The sequence below is a fragment of the Pollachius pollachius genome (genome assembly GCF_949987615.1).
Source record: "Pollachius pollachius genome assembly, chromosome: 16".
Lineage (NCBI taxonomy): Eukaryota > Metazoa > Chordata > Actinopteri > Gadiformes > Gadidae > Pollachius > Pollachius pollachius.
In genome coordinates, this window is record NC_136949.1 from 5365437 (window position 1) to 5388908 (window position 23472).

Consider the following 23472-nt stretch of genomic DNA (forward strand, 5'->3'; position numbering starts at 1 on the left):
GGGGTCCTATCTGCGTGGGATTACCAACACAGAGTGGAGGATTGTTATTGAGACACGTCAAATAAATGATATCAGGCAGAGGAGGGTCGAGAGGTTTGTGGGGCAATCCGGACATATTTTTGATTAAGTGTGGCGCCGGGGATGAAGGGTTTTACCTGGGCTGGAGTGTCCCGGGCTGTCCTGGGTTTGCGGTTGAGTGCACCGAGTGTACAGCCTCTTGTTTATTCGCCTGCCACGTGCCCTCGCCGAGCGTGTACGTTTATTACAATGCGTTTGGGTGTGTGAGGAAAACAATGAAGTACACGAGAAACGAGGGAGAAAATAACACGCCGTAGGGATTTGAGGTTGTAAATCACAGTCCATCCATCAGCCGGGGGGGGGCCGAGAGTCGAGAGAGTGACACCTGGGTTAAATACAGGAGGGAGGGGGGGGGGAGAGAGAGAGAGAGCCAGAGAGAGAAATAAGCATCTGAATGAGCAGGTGTTGGAGGCTTGACAGACTTCAGCTGCATAACAAGTAGGTTTTACTCTCCGCTGCCTTTGTCAATCAAAAGACAGGCCGATCGACCAAACAAATACCGCCGCGCATCCATAGCAGCCAAGAGCCAGAGAGCGGAATCACACCTAAATGAGACTCAGACACACAAACACACACACACAGGGACACACACACAGGTGCGACACACAGACAGAATTAGGGATGCAGCCGGTGAGCTGTATTCATCATCCCCACACAGCCCTACGGTAAAGATGTTCACTAGGATATGAATATCAAACATATCTAGTACCCACCGACATCACAAAACACATTTAAGTGTTTTGAGTCTAGCCACAACAGTTGAACACCGTCAAGCCTACTGATTATCAAGCCAGCCAATACGAGTTCAGCACCATGGACAGCAACAGCGTTAGGTCACGGTAGATTGTCGTACCATATTTGGCCAATAGATGGCGATGAAGGCCAATTGGCAAAGCTGGGAGGATCCGGCCCGTCCTGCCCGGAAGCCGTTTTGGATGGGAAACTAGAAATCCTCTTCTCTCTGGTTGGCTCAGCCTGACGATGACCCTAACCGTATGAAGTAGTTGCCTAATCCTACCCAACCAGGTCGTTTTGTTGACTAAACAAAAAAAATGTACAGTAGTTTGTTGCCTAAACATAACAAGATACAGTAGTTCTGTTGCCTAAACCTAACCAAGTAGTTGTCTTTACTAAACCTAACAATGCAGAGTCCTTGGGTTTCTTAGTATCTGTGATTCCTAAACCCAACCACTCACCAGGAAAAGCCAATCAGAGGCGGAGTAAGGCATACCATGCCTTTGCAGGTTTCAGAATTCATCTTCCTGGAAGCAGGATGTTAGAACGCTGATCTAGAATCTGTAATAATCTTGCAGCCTCAACAGAAATAAGAGAAATCTCAGCACAAATGAAAGCTCAATTTACGAGGGGGCACCAGAGAATAGTTATATTATTTTTACTTAGCTGCTCAACATTTTTTTTATATGGGATAAATACAATCTTACTATACTTAAGATTAATTGATATGTCCAACATAATTCAAATGATTCAGATCGCCATAGTAACCTGCTTCGGAAAAAAATGGTTTCATTTGTTTCATTAGTTTTAATGAAAGGATACACACTCTTGAATTAAACCACTCCAATAAAAACCATTGCTTTTTGCGAACAGGGTTGAAATTGCCCTTTATTGATGGGGCTGTTGAGATATATGGTGTAATATGAACGAAAAGGATGTGAAACATTTGTACATCTGTACATTACATTCTAAACAGAAAGAAGGTGATGGTCTTGTAGTCTAGGAAACATAAATCGCCAGATAATTTAATACAGGGGGAAGGTTCTCATTTCACGCCGTCGCAACATTTCATACAAAATATAAAGCAATTGACCAAAAGGTTTCATCGGGTAACACTTGAAATCACGCCTCTATGTCTACATAATTGTAATACAGCCATACGATACAGGTATACAAGGTTATTCTGTTGGTTAGAGAAAACTACAATCAAAAAGGAGGTGCTGAATTTCTAAACAAACAAACAAACGTACCCTTTCTCCTTTCATGGGGGCTGTCATACGGGAGGCCGTTTGATATAGTAAAATCGTATAAACAACACAAAGCGGGGAAAGAACGAAAACAATATTACAAAAATCATACTTTTATTAAACAAAGCCCATTGTCTCGAGTGTACAATATGCACACTGAAGGAAAATTGAAAAGAAACCCTATAATTTAAAGAAATAATAATCTAAAAAGGAAATAAAGCATGACAGGGTGGGTTTTGGTCCTCCGGTAGAGGAGTGGGTAAAAATAGTCTCTTATAGTAGTCCATGGAGAGGTGTGTGTGTGTGTGTGTGTGTGTGTGAGAGGAGGGGGGGGCGTGGGGGGGAAATCTGGCCAAAGCAACGGCAAGTGTGTGTGTGTGTGTGTAGAGGGTAAAAACATGGCCAAATCCCCCCCCCCCTTATTTTTTAACAAAGTCTTGTCATCTCGCTTCACTGTTCGAACCATAAAGTCTTGAGATCCCGTTTCCGTGGCGTGCCTTCCAACCGAAGGTTTCCATGGTTACCCGTTGCCAGGGTTTTGCGTTGTAATGAGCCGTCGGGGGTGTGTGTGTGGGGGTTGGTGGGGGCGGCGGGCAGTGCGCGGCGTCTCATTGGTTGTTTTTGGCTTTGGCGTGTGTGAGGATGTGCGACTTCAAGTTGGTGGACTGGGCGAACTTCTTGTTGCAGCCGTCGAACGGACAGACGTAGGGCCGGTCGCCGGTGTGGATGCGGACGTGGGTGCGAAGGTTGAAGTCCAGTGAGAACCTCTTCCCGCAGCCCTCGAACGTGCACTGGGAGGACAAAGTGGTTCGGGGAACGGGTTAGTTGAGAGGCTTTTAGCAGTCTGGGTCGTTTTCTTTTCCCTCTCTCGTTACTCAAGGAGCACACCGCTAACAAACACCTTTTGCTTGAGGCTTCCCTCGCGCAACAAGCCGCTGCTAAAAGCCTAGCCGCAGAGAGCTTAGTGATTAGTACAACACAACGTGTACTTTGGCCCCTCGTGCTGCTATCAAAACACACACACAACACAATCTGCGGCGAACCTCCCTGCCCCCCGCCATATCACAACAGAGCAGGAAGAGGGAGAAATATATATTCCTGCCCTATTAAGAAAAAGACCCTTTACCCAAAACAAGCCTACCTGCGGTTTTCATCCTGATACAAAACACATCCCAGAGGGTCCATGAGAAAACATTCACCTCCTCTTCATTGCACTTTTATCATTCGAAAAAGTACATACAGTCAGCGTAATGCTATTCAGCACTGCCAGACATCCTGGCTGACGCTCCCATCCACAGCGACTAACAGGAGATTCAGACTGACTCAATGGGTCGTTAATGAGCGCATTGGGCATACAGGCATCTGGCCTACAGTTAGACTGCAGACACAGGGATTCGTACCGAGAACCTTCTAGCTGTGAGCCCAACACCCTAGCCACTAGAATACCCTGCCTGCCTCAACGTTATTTTGACAATAAAAAGTAATTATTGATATAAAACTAACAATAAAGCGAAGGGTTATGATGGACTTAAAGAACAAAGCTTCCCAGAGACTCCTCATGTCATGTGGGATCCAGCAGACCTCCTATGTTACAGCAGACCCTTTCGGAGAGTGAAGGCTCAGAGCCTGAGCTTGTAACAACAGGAGCGGCCTTAGACCTCGGTTTCAGAAGGGGCATTAACAAGTGTGTTTCTAGAGGGGCCGGCCTAGAGGATGGTCTGATGGTTGGAAACCTTTGCAGACGCCTTTTCTCAGATCCAGATCTGAGCCCGTCTGCTATAAGACTTTAGATTACTAATCTAAATTAGGAGCAGTCTCACAAACCAGACTTGGATTAGTCTGGGACTTGAAACTACTCTAAATGTAGAAATCTAACAAACAGAATTCTCCCCGACCACACTTTAGATTACACACCAAAATCTAAACTAGGAGTAGTCCCACTGACCAGATTTTAGATTAGTAGTCTAAAGTTTTGTTGAATGACTAAACTACAAATTTAGATTTTAAAATCGTAATCTAACAAACAGAAGTCTCACAGACCAGACGTTAAGATTGCTAATCTAAAATCTGGTGTGTGAGACAACACCTAATTTAGATTCTAGATAAATGATCTACAGTCTGGGGTGTAAGACTTCTCCTGATGCTGTAACAGCCGGGTGAATCACACGGTGTGGTCGAGGGATCAGAGGTCCACGGACTGACGGCTCACCTGGAAAGGCTTCTCCCCGGTGTGTACCAGTTGGTGCCGTTTTAGCTTGGAGCTCTCCACGAAGGCCTTGCCGCACTCAGCACACACGTGCACCCGGGGCCCGTGGGTGTGGAGGTGCTTCCTCATGGCCGAGTTGTCCCTGAACATCTTTGTGCATCCCTGCAGAAGAGGAGGGGGAGGGAGAGGTTTCAACGTGAGCTCAGTGGTGCAAAAAGTAGTCCCCCACATATGGCTGAACAAGTATTGAATATTGTATTTCTGTGCGAGTATATGTAGTATTTTTTTTTGTGTGACCCGAAACCTGGTGTTGAAATCGAGTGTGATGCTGGAAAAAGATGCAGTCATGTACCACAACGTGAAGCATGAACCCAGTTGTGTATTTCGATGATGTTCACTAGTGAGACAGTGAACCTGACATGTTATGCGGTTTGCGCACTCGTTTTTGTGCTACTGTTTGCGTTCAATTTAGATTCAGCAAACGGGAATCCAGTTTTGCAAGTAGGTCATGGAAGCATTACAAAACTATTCCTAAACCACTAGCCGCGCAGACCTAAATAAAAACCTAAGAAGTTGCAAAACTTAAGTTTGAAACCATTAAACGTTGAGCTATAATAATATTTCAAACGTTGCTCCAGTCAAAGCCCACTGAGGATGACTTTTTCATCCGTTAAATGATCAAGAAATGGTTACTTTGACATCAAATACAATCAAGACGATAATCCTCCAGAGATTTGTCACAATACAACCAAGATATCACATAAAACCTACTTTATGAGGGCAAGCTATCGTCCTGGGAGCGTCATCTTCTTTGATTTTCCTGGGCTTCATCCTGTAAAAAAGTTAACAAAATTGAAAGCGGTCTCTTGAGACTCAAAGACTCCATAATAATACTACCGAGCCAACACTCCCACTTAGAAATCGATTTTAATCATAGTGATTCTTTAATAAAATATAGTCTTGTTGAATCGGTGTAGCGCCAACACCATTGGCGAAGGCATGACAACAATATCTCAAGGGGAGTTTGATTTACATTAATAAAATTGGATTGGACCTGTGATACTGGCAAGCATTTTGTCAATGGCCCACAAACGTTTGTGAAATTAACCTGGAATGACACTGTTAAAAAATATTAACACAATGTTGTTTATCATGTAAAACACGCTTCTATTCAAATATGTAAATAGACAAATTTCTATATGATATATCGACATTTCGATTCAATTGACCTTACGTGGTTACATATTGAAGGAAGCGGAAGATAAATAATTACATTTTTTCAGCACATGAAATCAGTGACACATCAAAACCGTAGGACTCACCGTGCAAACTCGGCCAGCTGCTTAGGGTCCGAGAGGTCGATACCAGGGATGCCGCCAGGGGGTAGCTTCTTCCCCGTCATGTATTCAGAGTAGTCCGGCGGGGAGTTATCCCCGATGATCTGTTCCTCCACCACTGACTCATGGTCAATGTCTTTATGGTGATCTAGGACACATTATAGAGACTGAACCGATACTAACTTTCCCTGAGCTAAACCAGCCCCAGGCTGGGCCAATGCGTTTAAAAAGTCACATTAGTTCAACTATTATGCATAAAACTCCCCATACGGGCGTACACAACGTATTAATGTTCTATTTTTACTTATCAGATTTATCAAAGTGGTGATTATGGCTAGGATATATATGCATTCATATGCATACATAATCATCCCCTAAAAACAGCTGACTTGTGGTCTACATTTGACCAAGGCAACCTGCGGCAGCGCCCGCCAATCTTCCGCCTTAATCCCCTCCGTCGACCCGGTGGATTCAAACCACCGTGGGACCGGGAACCATAATACAAAAAAAACGTACTTCCTCGCCCCCCTTTAAAGACATAAGCAGCCCCGTAAGAGCGCCGGGGAGACCCGTGTTGTGTGCCACCACTCGCGGCCTGCTAAGACCAAACGGTGTGTCTGTATGTGTGTGTGTGTGTGGTTCGCTTCCCTCCCGGCCGCCGCCGCCGCCATGACGGTCTGGCCCTCAACCATCGCCATTTTTTCGGGCCGCCGCCATACTTACTATTCTCGGGGAATATGGCGGCGCCCAGCAACACCTAAAAACATGGCCTCCCTTCAAAACAAAAACATTTCAATCTACTGCGGGGCGCATTTTTGTTGTTTTTAAAAGTGCATTCGTGCTGCCTTCTTTGGTTCGACCATGCGGAACACTATTCCAGGAAATAGGCTGGTGCATGGACAACGCCCTGCAACAGGGCCTCATGCACGGCTCTGACAACCGTGCAGGAACAATGCGGTGGACGATGTTATGCTACCGAATTGACAGATGAGACCGGGACCACTCACCCGATGCCCACATCGTGACGGAAAACTCCCCTTCCAGTGTCTTTATCTGCACCTGTTTCTGTTCCCATTTTCTACCGCTGGCCTCCCCGCCACTTAGATAGCTCTTTTTGCCCGATTTCTTGCCACTGCCGCCGCCGCCTCGCTTCATCCGACCCACCGAGCTCTTCCCGGCCACGGTCACCAGAGTCTGTTCGATGTACTCGTCCTCCACACCGGGGGCCGGCACGGGGATGAGGATCTGATCCTCGAAACCCCCGTCGGCGTGCAGGTCGGAGTCATCGCCGCCGACCACCTCCTCCCGGGTCTGCACCAGGATCACCTCTTGGTGGTGGTGGTGGTGATGGTGGTGGTGGTGGATCGAGTTGGGGTCGTCGGTAACCAGTGGTTGTAGCGCGATCATAGGCTGGTCGTCTTCCTCTTCTTCGTCCTCGTCGTCTTCGTCCTCATCTTCGTCGTCGTCCTCTTCCTCCTCCTCGTCGTCGTCTTCTTCCCCGACCACCGTGGTCTCGATAGTTTCCACTGGTATCGTTTCAACCTCGATCTCGTGTAGCTCTACTATCTCGGCCGGCATGTCCGAGCCGTCCGTCTCGATGTACAGCGTATCCCCGGATGCCATGTTGTATTCCGCCAGCTTTCCTCTTTCATACACGGCGTGGTGCTCGCTTTGGCCCCACAAACACACCCCCTGCTCCTGTCTCTGTGCTCCCTCTTCGAATCGACACAACTCTTCACAGCGTCCCGTTCCACCTCTCGTTGCCACTAGGCTGCCATGGCCAAACAACGCGATACTTGGAGCACGCAAAGTTCAGTTATAAAAATAGACTGAGAAATCAATTGGCGAGTTTGAATAAAGACCATTTCAGGGATATTATGTATGCTCAAGCCATGCAGAGACAGAAAATTTAAAAAAAAAAGATTTTTGTGATGACACGTTGATATTCTCATCCATACGCCCCTCAATGCCTCTAGTCAGTCTAGTATATCAAACTAACTAAGAAAGAAGGTTTTTACTTTTTGAGCCGTGATTTCTATCACCCGTGTTACTATCAGGTGGCAGTATGATAATTACGTATTTGGCCATTTTCTTAAATATTGACTGTACTTTTTTTTATTTCAATCTTAATTTCAGGGTAATCCCTGAAAACTGTCCTGTGGATTGTATTTTTGTTTATTACGATTGTTTACCATAGTAAAATATGCATACATCTACTACTACGGGTAGCAATAATAATAATAATACAAATACCAATAATGCAGTACAATACATTTTAACGGACGTTATTTCACGCCTTGGTTATTGTTTGAGATAAAATCCAATCATCTTTATTGCAGAAACAGAAACAACTCAAACTAATTTGGAGGCTCTTTTAAACCCATGTGGACGAGATAAAACACATTCTCTCATTCCTCCATTCCCGAGTTTTATTGGGCTGGCAATCGAGCCGGTGTGTAATTGAGGGATAAGTAATTGTGGGGTGGTGCATTCATTTAAACCACCGATATTTATTAGCTGGTGCGATTTCCTAACGCCTCTAACGACCATACATGTGGCTGCAAACCCTTTATCTTCAGATTAAAAAAACATTTGCTGTTAAACGCAGGCCTATTAAAGAGCATTCAAGCCTTGAGTGATTCTTCTACAACTTGATTAGAATTGCTTTAGGGTGGCATTTCATCTCTTTTGAGACTCTGAGAAGAGAAGTAGCCGAAATAAAGGGCCGAACGACGTAGAATAACACCCTGACAGAATGGGCTTACTGCACTTCCGCTTTCCAACATCAAAGCAATTATTTTTCACGTTCCTTGATATTGTTTTCTATCCAAATAAAACGAGCCTGACATTTAAATGAAATTACTTTGTAAAGCCTTCCAACTCAAACTGTATAAACTGAAAAGATGTAGGCGATACGAAAACAATAACATCTTAATTAAAAAAAAGAAAAGAGACCATCCTCTTTATCCAAGACATTGTTCACAGTTTTATTTACTCCCATTTTAAACTCAGTGTTTTTCATCATCAAAACCAGGAAGCACTTTGTCATAAAATGAATGGATGAATAATAAAATGAATAATACTTCATCAAATCCTTGCAGCCAATAAACATTTTATTAACAACAAAATCACAAATACTCTGGTGTGTGTGTTTTTTTTTCTTCATAAGTTTGCAATATCTAAAGAACAATATTTTATTTCACCCTCTGTCTCAGGCCAAGACCTGGGAATTTTCAGTCAGTCAAAACTTTGATCACTTGCTTTGTGGGGAAAAGTATACAAAAGTCAGGTCAGATGTTGAGAAATAACAACGGTGTTCTTTGAATACGATCTATGACAAAAAATAAAACAAAATTCATGATGATTCATGATTCATATAAAATACAAAAGGTCGACATAAAATGATGTGCAATATAATATACCGGTCACAATTATCATTACCATCGTTATCGCATCATTATCCCCATTGTTGCTACCAAACTACTACAACTCGCATTGACTGCATGACACTGACAATCGTAAAAATGAACGCAGATAACAATGAAACGATCGCAACAGCAATATCATCTCCGTACAAATTTTTGGAAAAAAAAGAAACGCAGTTGTTTTTTCCTTTTCTTTTTTAAACTGAGGACAGAGGGGCTTATTGGTCTAACAAACAGACAAACATTTCAACAAACCATAATAATCAGTGCGAACGTATGCCGACCCCGTCCCCAACCCCACCCTCCACCCACTACCACCACCACCACCAACACCACGATCACCACCACCACCCTCGTAGCCTCCTTTAAAAAAACGAAAAATAAACTGTTGAGAGACGAGAGACGAGACACAGGTCGCTGCGTGGCAGGAATCACCACGGCGACGCGGAATGAAACAGATGTCACAGTCTGGGCCTCTCCATTTCCTGACGTTCTCCTCCCTCCTCTAGACCGCAGCCGGGGGGTGGGGTGGGACTGCAGGGGTGATGGTGCGCAGGGCGGGGTAAGGGCAGGGCCAGGGGGGTCTGAACGAAGAAACTGCTCCGGTAGATTATGTCGTGCTGATTCTACTGAGTTCGTGTCTAATGGCTGTAAAAGACAGAGGGAGAGAGAGAGGGAGAGAGTGGGAGAGGGGGCGAGGGGGGGGGGGGGGGGGGGGGGGGGGGGTGAGACAGAGGGAGAATCCATTAGTACACAGTTGAGGTGATGAATCAATAATGGCACAAACGAGATATAAGAAAACACATAAAAATGTACAGAAACTTAAAAACATATATTGTAAAATATATTTCTATAAATGTGTTTAGGTAATTGGGTGGAAACAGGAATGCTGTGGACATGTCCTATTTCCTGACCTTAAAGTATCACGATAATCCTGACTTAAATATCTTGCACATTTCATGCTTGGTTGAGAGCCTGCAGTGCCACCTGGTGGTTGCAACACTAAGTCTTCTAAACTCCCTGTAATATGCTTCTTCCATACAGTGAAGGCCAAAATGCACCAGATTCGGTACGGCTACGGTATATATTGCGGCAGTTTTTTTTTGTTTGTTTTATGCAGAAGCCCTCCTAAACATTTAAGTCATTCAGCAGGCGCATTTAACCAAAGCAACTTACACCAGTTAATGCCCACATTCACACATCGACGGCAGTCAGCCTTGCAAAGCAACAGCCAGCTCCGTCTGGAGCAATTCAGGTTAGGTGTCTTGCTCAGTGACACCTCAACACTCGGAGCTAGGAGGAGTTGGGGATCAAACTAGCAACCTTCAGGTTACCTCCTAAGCCGACACCGGAATTCACACCGTTCCGATAATTTTCCACATATGGTCTATTTTGGATGGATCCGCTGGCGTCTGACAAGCGCTGGAATGCGATTTGTCGACTTGTGACACATGGCGGAACAGAATTGCCGCGAGGTAGTGATGAACGGTGTGTAGGAGGAGGTGCACGTTGGCCTTAAGTGCCCTTAGAAGTTGAGTGAGGGAGATAAGAAATAGGGCGTACCATCAATTATTTCATCCTTTACTTTGTGTAATTCACGGACCACCTCGTCCAAGATTTCCTGTTGAGACAGACAAAACAACGCAACGTCACATTTCAATGCCTTTCTTTCTATCTTATTATGTTCTAGAAAACCGTTGGCTTGTACCCTCTGTCTAAAACCATATGCACCTGTTTCATCCTGTCCAGGTCTAAGGCGTCTGTGTCACTGCCGCTCCCAACCGGCCGTACCCTGCAGCACAGGGGATCCATTAGATAGTCCAGAGTACACATCATCATCGCTCAGACGTACACCAACCGGAACTACATCACCCAGAACGACGACACCCAGAACGACGACACCCGGAACTACAACGCCCAGAACTACACCAACAACAACTGCAACACCCAGAGCTACACCTCGTGCCCTATGACACCCAGAACTACACCCCTAGAACTACATCCCCCAGACCTACACCCGTAGAACTACGCCGTCCAGAACTAAATCTCCCTGAACTCCATCAGCCAGAACTACACCACCCAGAACTACACCCTGAGAACTACACCCCTAGAACAACAAACTCCCAGCACTACACCTCACGGCCTATACCGCCCAGAACTACACCACCCAGAACTACATCAGCCAGAACTACAACACCAAGAACCACATCACCCAGAACTACATTCCCAGACCTATGTATGGCCTGTCCTAGCCCTGTCTAGACCCTAGCTCCTACCTTGACACCAGTGATGATCGTTCTGCTGAGTTGGCCCGGTCCCAAGGCTTCTTCGCACCATCTGAAAGACAACACCACACCTTCATGTGTGTATGTGTGTGTGTGTGTGTGTGTGTGTGTGTGTGTGTGTGTGTGTGTGTGTGTGTGTGTGTGTGTGTGTGTGTTTATGTGTGTGTGTGTGTGCAGTTATCGCACCTGTGGAATTCTGGCTTCGGGTGCTGGGTGAGGGAGAATTTGGGTCATCCTGCAGGAACATGAATGTAAAATAAATCAATCATTCAATCAATCAATCACTCAATCAGATGATATCCATCCATCAATCCATCCCTCCATCCATCCATCCATCTATCCATCCATCTCTCCGAGTCATTCGCTCCAGATCGTGGATGATGGATGAAGGGGTGAACTCTTACATTTTGGTTGTCCTCTGGCCTCTCTGAAGCTAGTTTCCTTCTGAGGAGAAGAAGAATCCTCAAGTCAGGAAGAAGCATAAAAAAGCCTTCAAAACACACACACATACACACACACACACAGTTATGGTACAAGCTTCGACCGTATGCGGCGGCCATGCATTAGCCTTAGCCTAGCCTATTCAGCTAGCCAATATGAATTTGAATGGAGGTCAATGAGGGAGCCTTGTAGTGTGGTTGACCTTCGCGCCAGCAGGGCGTTCATCTCCTCCATCAATCCACCGCCCCCCCCACCGCTGGTCCTGTTGGCGTCGTTCTTGTTGCTCGGAGCTGCGTTGGAGTTGGAGCTGTCCTCCGACTGCAAGGAGAGGAGACGAGGAGAGAGGAAGGAGGAGAGGAGGGGAGAGGAGATGAGAGGAGGAGAGAGGAGGGGAGGAGAGGAGGAGGAGAGGGGAGAAGGATAGGGGAGGAGAGGAGGAGAGGAGTGGAGAGGATATGAGAGGAGGAGAGAGGAGGGGAGGAGAGAGGAGGAGAGAGGAGGGGAGGAGAGGAGGAGAGGAGAGGAGAGGAGGAGGAGAGGAGAGAAGGAGAGAGGAGGAGAGAGGAGAGGAGAGGTGGAGGAGAGGAGGGGAGAGGAGATGAGAGGAGGAGAGAGGAGGGGAGGAGAGAGGAGGGGCGGAGAGAGGGAGAGGAGAGGAGGAGAGAGGAGGAGAGGAGGGGAGAGGAGATGAGAGGAGGAGAGGAGAGGAGGAGAGGAGGGGAGAGGAGGGGAGGAGAGGAGGAGGATAGGAGGGGAGTGGAGAGGAGAGGAGGTGAGGAGGGGAAGAGAGAGGAGAGGGGAGGAGAGAGGAGGAGAGGAGCAGAAAGGAGGGGAAAAGAGAAGTGACGCAAGCAGAGGAGAGGAACGGAAAGGAGAAGACAGAAACGAGACGTTAAGAAGAGACGAAAAGCAGCTCTATTTCAGCAATCCCCCCAACATACAAAGCATACAACTACCTCACAGCATTCACCTACACATGCCATCTCTCTCCCATTATACAACACCCCACAACGTGGCCCCAACGCCTGTCTCTGAGGGCCTGAAACGACCCCTTAACTCAGGCTCCCAGTGCAGGAAGTGTCCTCAAAACGGGACGACTTCTGGAAGTCAACTTCAGCGGCGCTAACGTCAACACGCCTTGAAGTCGGGGCCCCGTCGCAGGGGCCCCTGCTGTGGCCCCGCAGGTGATAAACACACGGATCAACATGGTTATGGGCCCCTGAGGGAAACCATCACAGTCGGCCGGGACGCGGGGATTAAAGATTAAACGGCATCGGCTCACTCTTTGAACGCGTCGCAGCTTGGCGCCGGCGATCATTGCGGCTAGTCCCGTGGGGCCGCTGGGCTCGTCGCCGCGGAAACCCCCCCCGCCTCCCCCCATTGGCAGCGGTGGGGGGAGGGGAGGGGGAGGCGCGCCCGCGGAGGGGGGAGGAGGTCCGGGGGGAGGCGGTGGCGGCGGGGGTCCACCCCCACCCATGGGGGGCGGCATCACTGGGGGAGCCACCGAGAGCACAGCCTGGTGGCCCTGGAAGGGAGAACCTGGGGGAGAGAGAGAGAGAGATAGAGAGAGAGGGAGAGAGAGAGAGGGAGAGAGGGAGAGAGAGAGAGAGAGAGAGGGAGGGAGAGAGAGGGAGAGAGAGAGAGAGAGGGAGAGAGAGAGAGAGAGGGAGAGAGGGAGAGAGGGAGAGAGGGAGAGAGAGAGAGAGAGAGAGAGAGAGGGAGAGAGGGAGAGAGAGAGAGAGAGAGAGAGAGAGAGAGAGAGAGAGAGGGAGAGAGAGAGAGAGAGGGAGAGAGAGGGAGAGAGGGAGAGAGGGAGAGAGGGAGAGAGAGAGAGAGAGAGAGAGAGAGAGAGAGAGGGAGAGAGAGAGAGAGAGAAAGAGAGAGAGAGGGAGAGAGAGAGGTAGGGAGAGAGGGGAGAGAGAGAGAGAGAGAGGGAGAGAGAGAGAGGGAGACAGAGAGAGGGAGGTAGGGGGAGAGAGAGGTAGGGAGAGAGGGAGATGGGTAGAGGGAGAGAGGGAGAGAGAGAGGGAGAGAGAGAGGAAAAGAAAGAGAGCGCGAGAGAGAGTGGAAGTAAGATGGATGAAATGACAGGGAGAGAGGTGAAAAAATTCAAAGATAGGAAAAGAGAGAGCGAGAAAAAGAGAAAGAGGGAGAGAGGTCGACAGGGAAATAAGTGTTGGGGATGTCAGCACAAATATTCAGTGTAACTCTGCTGAGCGCAAGTGGTCTGTCGCTATGGTTACAAGGGGATGTGGTGTCATAGTCCTGCTGCAGTGACGCTAAAAAAGACTAACAGTCTCCCCTTAATAAATACACTCGTCAGGTGCGTCTCCTTAATGTTTTGAAGAGTTACGTTGATTGTTGTGTTAGCTGCTTTACCCCTTAAGAGTCTAAGGGGTAAAGAGGGTTAGAGAAAGAGAGAGGTAGAGAGAGGGTCTAAGGGTTAAAGGAGGCTTAGGCCATTCTTATGCTTAGACCATCAAGAGGAAAGTAACCATGTGCAGATCATTATGCTCCACACGGAGCCTCCTCTAGCAGATGGAGGGGTCGAGGAGGTGTGCCTCCAGCTCCAGGGTTCAGTCTGGGTGTCGACACGCACCTCAGTGTTTAGTGTAGTTGTAGAAACACACCTAAGTGTGGGTTCAGTGTGGGAGTCGACACACACCTCAGTGTGTGTCCAGTGTGGAGGTAGACACACACCTCGGTGTGTGTCTACCTCCACACTGAACACACACCTCAGTGTGTGTTCAGTGTGGAGGTAGACACACACCTCGGTGTGTGTCCAGTGTGGAGGTAGACACACACCTCAGTGTGTGTCTACCTCCACACTGAACACACACTGAGGTGTGTGTCCAGTGTGGAGGTAGACACACACCTCGGTGTGTGTCTACCTCCACACTGAACACACACTGAGGTGTGTGTTCGGTGTGGAGGTAGACACACACCTCAGTGTGTGTCCAGTGTGGAGGTAGACACACACCTCGGTGTGTGTCCAGTGTGGAGGTAGACACACACCTCGGTGTGTGTCTACCTCCACACTGGACACACACCTCAGTGTGTGTTCAGTGTGGAGGTAGACACACACCTCGGTGTGTGTCCAGTGTGGAGGTAGACACACACCTCGGTGTGTGTCTACCTCCACACTGGACACACACCTCAGTGTGTGTTCAGTGTGGAGGTAGACACACACCTCGGTGTGTGTCCAGTGTGGAGGTAGACACACACCTCAGTGTGTGTCTACCTCCACACTGAACACACACCTCAGTGTGTGTTCAGTGTGGAGGTAGACACACACCTCAGTGTGTGTCTACCTCCACACTGAACACACACCTCAGTGTGTGTTCAGTGTGGAGGTAGACACACACCTCGGTGTGTGTCCAGTGTGGAGGTAGACACACACCTCAGTGTGTGTCTACCTCCACACTGAACACACACCTCAGTGTGTGTTCAGTGTGGAGGTAGACACACACCTCAGTGTGTGTTCAGTGTGGAGGTAGACACACACCTCGGTGTGTGTCTACCTCCACACTGAACACACACCTCAGTGTGTGTTCAGTGTGGAGGTAGACACACACCTCAGTGTGTGTCTACCTCCACACTGAACACACACCTCAGTGTGTGTCCAGTGTGGAGGTAGACACACACCTCGGTGTGTGTTCAGTGTGGAGGTAGACACACACCTCAGTGTGTGTTCAGTGTGGAGGTAGACACACACCTCGGTGTGTGTCCAGTGTGGAGGTAGACACACACTGAGGTGTGTGTCCAGTGTGGAGGTACCTGAGTTGGAGGACCGTCGCTCTCGCTCCATGTGCGCCTGCATCTGCTGCTGCTGCTCCATCATCTGTCTGCAGGAGGCAACAGCTGTTATGTCACCTCTTTTATACCGCAGCCTTTACATCATAAAGTGTACTTCATACCACAGCCACGACATCATTCATAACACAGCCATGACATCATTCACACCACAGCCGTATGACATCATGCAACGTACGTTATACCGCCGCCATGACATCACATCATTCATACCGCCGCCACGACATCACGTCAATCATTGATTGCACATATTTATGCCATTCATGACGTCAGGGTTAGGGTTGTACAACCAGCTCCTTAATGATATGGATCTGAATTCATTAAGACATTTTGGTTAAAAGTGTCTGCTAGATGACTAAACACAAAATAGTGAATCCCAAAGTTATCTTACAATCGTTTCCTCAAATGTTATCCCATACTACCAAAGCATCACTAGCCTGAGAAGACTAGACCAAAAAGCCTCTGGTTGCAATTTGATAGACATACGGTCAATCAGAGCAACGAAAAGTGACGCACATCAGTGGCAGCCATCTTGGTGGTTTATGCAAAGGCCTCAACAGCTCTGTATAGTTATCGCATCAAACCCGCCCCATATTCATATCAAATCTGAGTGAGAGGGGGGGAGGCAGGAAGCATATGCCAGAGCAAATGAAACATGAGCTTGTAGATTCTTCTAGTTCCCAGGCGACATACTTCACGTCCTTCACACTGTAAATATACGTAAATATACAAAACATGATGCAGACATGTGCTGGCGGTTAGTGTGAATTCCCCCTTCACCTTGTCTTGAATGATAATGACTTTGAAAGGGGATGGCTGTGGCTGTGCCCTCAGTGGGTCCCAACAAAGCAGCCCTTCACTGTCTAGCTGTCAGTAGCGCTGCGGCTGTCGGATGGACCCCCACCCTCTCTCAGTGGGTGTGATAGAACCGGGTGCTGTCGAGCTGTCTGTATAGTCATTTAAAACAACATTCTCTTACAGCCCTGCTCTGCTGGATCTACCGCATCTCCCTGAACCGCTCTCCTCTCTCCCTCTCTCTCCTCCCCTTCTCCCTCCCTCTCCTCTGTCCTCTGCCCTCCCTCCCTCCTCTCCCATCCCCTCCCTCTCCCCTTCTCTTCCTTCTCTTCTCTCCTCGCTCTCCTCCACTCCTACTCTCCTCTCCCCTGTCCTCCCTCTCCTCTTCTCTCCTCTCTCGTATCCTCCATCTCTCCTCTCCCCTCTCTCCTCTCCCTTGTCTGCCCCCTCCTCTCCTCCCTTCGACCTCCCCTCTCCCCTGTCCTACTTCATGGGACTCCTGCTGGTCCCCCCCTACTCTCTCTGCTGCTCCGTGCCAACCTGACAGGACAGCGGTCTGTCAGCAACGCAGAGAGAGCAGTCGGAACAAGCAGCCCCGCCCACCCTGACAAAACATCGGGGGATCGGGGGGATGGGGTCCAGCTGTGGTGCCCCCCGCAGAGAGAGTTGCTGAGCAGGCAAAAGGGAGAGGCGGGGCGGACAGACCGAGGCGTGGTAAGACAGACAGAACAGGGTTAATGGCAGCAGGGAAATTGTGTATGGTCAGCGCCCAGGGCCCATCGGCGTCCATTTCACGGTAATTGCTGACTCGTTTGAATATGTAAAGGGCATAGCAGTGACACAAACACACACACACACACACACGCACGCAGGCACGCACACACACACACTCACACACACACACATGAAGGTACAGACGCAACTGTACGTGGAGGCACGCACACACACAGGCAGAAAAAACAAATGGACCACACAGACACAGTTGTGCATCTCTGGGATTGCAGATTGCTATTACACACTAATGTCATAATTAGTCGGTAATTACTGATCATCTTAAGCACTGGGCTCGTCGAGCACAAAGGGGAGCAGGGAGGGACTCCAACGCCGTTCGTTTCACCCGTTACGTCTAAGCCCTGGGGGTCTAGAATTTGAAATCGGCACGAGACCCCAAAGCTCCGCTTGTCTCCACGGCGACAGGCTACAACGGGAGCGGCAGCAGCAGGTGTGTGGAGTTCAGCAGCCCAAAACCTTAAGGGCTTATCAGGGCTTATCGGGCCATGGAAAGAGCTCCTTAATCTTGATCTTAGATACACTCCTGTAACGTGGATACTCCCGCTATCATGCTATTCCTGACTGCCATGCTAACAAACAGACTCTTTAATCCATCACAGCTCATGTCTGGCTCTGCACTGGGTGGGGTTATTGCGCTATCTGCCGGTGGGAAGGCATCAGCAGAGGGACCGAGAGAGAGAGAGAGAGAGAGAGAGAGAGAGAGAGGAGTAGCCGAGAGTCAAGCGGATATCTGAAAGACGAACAAGCACAGCTGTTGTGGGTTTTGAGTGGAGGAGCTCAAATTCTCTCCCTTTCCCCCCCCCAACATCCCCCTCAGTTGTTTAGCGATGTTTCATCTGCCATGACGGCTACACTTAGCAATCACACTTAGTGTAATCTCCAACTCGCCTCTCACGCTTGCTCTCTCTCCCTCCCTCCCTCCCTCCCTCTCTCTCTCTCCCTCCCTCCCTCCCTCCCACCCTCCCTCTCTCTCTCCCTCCCTCCCTCTCTCTCTCTCTCTCTCTCCCTCCCTCCCTCCCTTCCTCCCTCTCTCTCTCTCTCTCTCCCTCCCTCCCTACCTCTCTCTCTCTCTCGCTCTCTCTCTCTCCCTCTCTCTCTCTTTCTCTCTCTCTCTCTGTCTCTCTCTCTCGCTGTGAGGTTCAGCTTGGGTTCGTTTAGCCCCCAGTTTGGCTAATGCACGCTATGCTAAACATGCACTAAATCAGCGCTGCTGGGGCCGTGCTTAAAGCAACGGTTAATATGGTAAATATTTGAGAGGAAAAAACAAACAGTTGAATGTTAACTATGGGCGCTGTGCCAAGCCTTTGAACAGTATATATATTGTTAAATAATGTTGTTTAAATCCCTGTTTTGTATATTCAATAAACGTTGAGTTTAGGTTAAATTTTTCCTTTTGAGTGAGCACCATTTTTGCCCCATTCAGTGCAGCTCTAAATCGATGATTTATTTCGTTGGGTTGACTTTTGGAACGGAGCCGCCGAAGCATTCCTTGCTAGGAAGTGGAGTTTACCTTGCTCTCTGCGCCTCAAGCTCGTCTGTGGTCGGGCCGTTCTGGACCTGCCTCTGAACAGCTGGACCTGAGAGAGAGACATAGGGAGAGAGAGAGAGAGAGAGAGAGAGAGAGAGAGAGAGAGAGAGAGAGAGAGAGAGAGAGAGAGAGAGGGAGAAAGAGAGAGAGAGAGAGACAGAGAGAGAGAGAGAGAGAGACAGGCAGACAGACAGACAGACAGACAGACAGACAGACAGACAGACAGAGAGAGAGAAAGAGAGAGGATGAGTGGAATAAATGAATGCCATAATTCCCACATGGTGTACTTAACATTTTCCACAGCAGTTAAACTAAACATTCTTCTTACAGAAAGCAACAGCGACCCAAGACGAATAATGACCATGTAATGCAGATTGAATAACTTGCTGGAGGTCCAAAGTGTCATATGTTGTGGAAAGCATAAAACCCCAACAGATACACACACACACACACACACACACACACACACACACACACACATGCATACACATGTGCGTACACACACACATACCGATGCAAGAGGCCATATGCAACCTATATACACGTGTGTGAACACACACACACACACAGACACACCCGCTCCCACTTATAATTGGCTTCTCTCTCTGATCAAGTAGTTGTTGCGGTTTTACGAGGCCAGATGTCAGTGTCACACATCACTTTTAGCACCTTCAGATATTAGCGCGAGCAACACACACTTGACCGGCTTGGGCTCCTTTCAACTGCAATGTAAGCTGCCAACGACATGTCTGCATCTCGTATGCATGCTGACTAAAGCCAGCCGCAGAGTGGAAGAGTCAGGGGGAGGGTGTTTCATCTGAGCGCGCTCCTGTCAACATCACAGGACTTAATTGGAGACAGGGGAAATTCCACTGGCTGTGAATGCTGCTGACGGACGGGGAGAGAGAGGGAGAGAGAGAGAGAGAGAGAGAGAGAGAGAGAGAGAGAGGGAGAGAGAGAGAGAGAGAGAGAGAGGGGGAAAGAGGGAGAGAGAGAGAGAGAGAGAGAGAGAGAGAGAGGAGGAAGTAGAGCAGAGATAGAGGAGGGACATGGGGATGGAGAAGGGAGCGAGGGAGAGAGTCAGATAGAGCAGGAAAGACAGTGAGGGAGAGAGGAGATAGAGAGGGAGGGGAGAGTTAGAGAGAGGAGAGAGAGAGAGAGAGAGGGAGGATGGGGTGACAGGTCATAAACAATCATAAACACAGAGCATGAGAGTGTACTTATATAACACACATTTTCAGTTGAGAATTTGTACGCGGTGGATCTAACCATCAATGACACCGGGTGTAATGAAGGGGTGCGTTATTAAACCATGGTGATATCACACGTCATGATGATACAACATGTTTTTACTTAAGTGAACCCGATCCAATTACCACACTTTCAACGATATCACACCTTCCTTCAGTTGAGTGAATGAGGACAATGGCCGCCTGAGATCAGGTGACCACGAACCAAACACCACTCACTGACCCTCACCTTACCAAACGGCCCCAGCAGGCGTCTGTCTCAAAGCATAAACACTCATGCACACACATACGCACGCACACATGCAAAAGACACACACAAAAATACACACAGACACACGCCGTAGTATAGACATTCAAACACACCTGCACACACACACACACACACACACCATTGTAGTCAGATATACAAAAGCACACATGCACACACACACACACCTACACACACACACACACACACACAACCGTGCACTCAGAAATACACCAAACATTCAGACACACCTGCACGCACACACCCATGCAGTCAGGTATTCACAGTCACACACAAACCCCCCCCCCCACAAACACACAGCCATGCTCAAACATTAACAGACTTACACCACATACAAAAATAACATACACAATGTGGTGTGCATCCACTGACAGACGCCTGACCGCTACAAAAAGGGGCACACCTTCACCAGAAAGGTACGGCGACACATGATGCTTACAGACCAACACATCAAGGGGTTAGCGTCACAACAGTAGAGAGACACAACATGAAGGTTTACACCAGGGGGGTTGGGGGTGGGGCAGCACTCACTGCCCTCCACCAGGGCACTAAGTCAGACAAAGTTTTACTTCAGAGTGGCTTTGGCCTCATCCTGCCATTAAAACTTTTTTAATCAAGCTATAAGCTGAGCCAGGCACTCATATATCACACGCACCCGCCCACCAGGAACCCTGTGTAGGCAGACTGTGTCGGTTGACGGCACAACGAATCCCGCCGTGAGCATTTCAACATTGTTTTAATAATAATGATGCTGATATAACCCTGTCGACTGTCGCAGGATGCGTCACTTTAACACAGTTACCCCCCTTTTTTTTAGCAACAATATCATGGCATCAATTTAACAGATAAATACATCATCATATCAACGACAATGGGCCCAGAAATACATCCTTTATCTAAACGGGACCAAAGAGGTGGACACACAGGTCGACGGACACACACACACACACACACACACACACACACACACACACACACACACACACACTCTGGTCGTTTCTCTACCTACATGACATGGTGAAGAGGCAGAAGCGGTTGTAGCAGAGGCAGAAGCACTGGCAGACCCACTCGCGGCTGACCATCGCTCACGCCGGAGCTACCCTTCTCCCTGCTCCTCCTCTTCCTCCTCCATGACTACTCACACACACACACACACCTCTCACCTGTGGCCTGCCCCCCCCCCCCCCCCCCCCCCCCCCAACGGTGTCTGTTGTCTTCCCGTGAAACTCAAGACCGACTACGGATGGCAGCCGCTGAGCGAACAAATGTTTAATCATTCAGAAGGTCTCCCCGTCTTCCACGGAGACGCTTGGAATAATAACCTTTAAGGATCTGGCTAAAATGCATCCCTCGTATTGAAGCCTCAGGGTGGTTGTGTTGATGTCTGTCAATGCCACAAACGCAGCCATCTTTTCATGTTTGATAGCTGTGTGTGTCTTATCTTGTGTCATATCTTCCCCAGCGTGAGATGAGTCGTTTTCTATCCTGGTGTTTGGCCTCCTGACCACTAGATGGAGATGCAACCTTTCAGGACTGCCAGTGAAAGGGAAATTATATATTGCATAGGAGCGTAGGTGTCTCAGTCCAATACATACATACTTAGAAATACAACACACAGTAGGCTACACTGTGCGTGTGTGTGTGTGTGTGTGTGTGTGTGTGTGTGTGTGTGTGTGAATAATCGGTATAAATGTTTTACCCAGGGGCTACTCGCAAAAAAGTGATCTTTAGACTAGTCTATCATTCAATCTATCTATCCGTGTATCCCACACGCCAGCATTTATCTGTCTGAATGAGTTTGTGTGTGTGTGTATGTGTGTGTTTGTGCGTGCGTGCCTGTGTGTGTATGTGCTTTGGTGTGTGTCTGTGTGTGGCTGCTGTAACCTGATTCCTTGTGTTATTAGAGAGACAAAGGAATCGTCAGTAAGACTATGGCCAGACGACAGATGACAGACAGACACGCCGACACGGACGCCATTGCGGCCGGCTGACCCTCTTCTGAGCTCTTTTTTTAATCGTATTGACGTGTGGGTTGTAGCTTGGTTGTAGAGTTCTGTTTATAAATGAGGTCAAGCCCCAATGTCCACAGGCTACGTGTTGGCATTATTAAACAAGAGGCCACAGCCTGATCCGCTCCTACATGTCTATATGAGCGGAACGGTTCACAGAGGGCTTCAGCCCAGGAGCAACACAGGTGACACTGATTACTGGTCTGCTCCTTGTGTGTACCTGGGGCCTCTACGGATTCAGCTTTCTGCTTAGGAAATGTCCTTTCCTAGAAAGATTACCCGGAAATACTTGGAGGAAAGGTTGTGAGACGTTGGTTAGGAAAAGTGGAGTTGAGTTTATTTTAAACAGTGCTGTCTTTTCCTATGTTTACTTTGAAAGGAAGCACCTTTTCATCTCTCTCTTTGACCCGATGACGATTTCCACAAAGGCTAAGGAAAGGAGGCATAAAGTTTAGGAGATTTGACTTTCGGAATTGGGCCCAGGACTACTGTAGTCTACTACCAGCGCCGTAGTCCATAAAAGTACCGATACTAAGTGTAATGAGTAACACCTGTGTTTGTTCTGCAAAGACAGCTCTGTGAAAAGGGTCTCTATGGAAGAACTAGACTGAATAAGCAGTAGACAGTCAAATCATTCTGTGTTTGACATCCACGCAGACGCTTGCTCGCATTCTCAGGCCTCCTGTTCTCAGTAGCGAAGCATTGATATTTCTTTATTTTATAACGTCCGCATAGTTTAAATGTCTCCTGCCTCATGCACAGAAACAACAAGAGAAAGATACACAGAGGGGATGGAAACCAACACAGTGTCCCGATGGCGGTAAAGTAAACACTCTAACGTATTACTTCCTCTCTCACTAAATTAACCACTGGGCGTCACTAAAGCTTGCAGTTTTCAGGAGGACCAGCAGAGGACATCACATTAAATAATAACCAGGCTGCCCCCTTAGTCCTAGTGTTGTTCTCAAATCGTCCTCTAGATGTCTCCCTAGGTTACTCCCCTTCCTCCCTTCCTTCCTCCTCTTCCCTAGTCCCCATCATCAGTCCTAATGATGTCCCATGTGTGTTTATTACTATTATCCTACACTTGTGCTTTAACTGGGTTTAAGGGCATGAAAGCACTTAAGGGCCATAATGGTGTCAGCTTTGTATGTGAATAGTCATGGTTCCTGGTTAGATGTGATGCAATTCATAGACTCACTCGCGGGTAGTAGGCTTATATTGATCTCTACTTAACTCTACTATTCTGACCCATAATTCTGT

The 23472-nt window shown here is 48.2% G+C and overlaps 2 protein-coding genes across 3 annotated transcripts in view; both read right to left on the reverse strand.

The window, feature by feature from the left end:
- Positions 1-1646: 1646 nt before the first annotated feature.
- On the reverse strand, positions 1647-7319 carry yy1b (YY1 transcription factor b). 2 transcript variants are annotated; one of them, XM_079753654.1, is made up of 5 exons: positions 6611-7319; positions 5589-5751; positions 5038-5098; positions 4270-4428; positions 1647-2851 (listed from the first exon to the last, which is right to left on the reverse strand). In XM_079753654.1, the coding sequence occupies exons 1-5, from the start codon at positions 7224-7226 to the stop codon at positions 2669-2671; spliced, it is 1182 nt and encodes a 393-aa protein (XP_079609780.1). In that variant the 5' UTR covers positions 7227-7319; the 3' UTR covers positions 1647-2668. The 2 variants fall into 2 exon arrangements, with proteins under 2 accessions (XP_079609780.1, XP_079609781.1); XM_079753655.1 differs by having other exon boundaries at positions 1651-2851; positions 5589-5739.
- A 2234-nt stretch (positions 7320-9553) lies between these two features.
- evlb (Enah/Vasp-like b) overlaps positions 9554-23472 on the reverse strand; it is a 45401-nt gene continuing 31482 nt past the window's right edge. Inside the window, exons 4-13 of the mRNA XM_079753657.1 lie at positions 18665-18731; positions 15532-15599; positions 13037-13293; positions 11957-12072; positions 11718-11757; positions 11500-11548; positions 11305-11365; positions 10760-10820; positions 10592-10649; positions 9554-9676 (exon numbers count right to left, since the gene is read on the reverse strand). Coding sequence (XP_079609783.1) covers positions 9639-9676; positions 10592-10649; positions 10760-10820; positions 11305-11365; positions 11500-11548; positions 11718-11757; positions 11957-12072; positions 13037-13293; positions 15532-15599; positions 18665-18731 — 815 coding nt within the window. The 3' untranslated portion in view covers positions 9554-9638. The remainder of the gene's footprint in view (positions 9677-10591; positions 10650-10759; positions 10821-11304; positions 11366-11499; positions 11549-11717; positions 11758-11956; positions 12073-13036; positions 13294-15531; positions 15600-18664; positions 18732-23472) is intronic.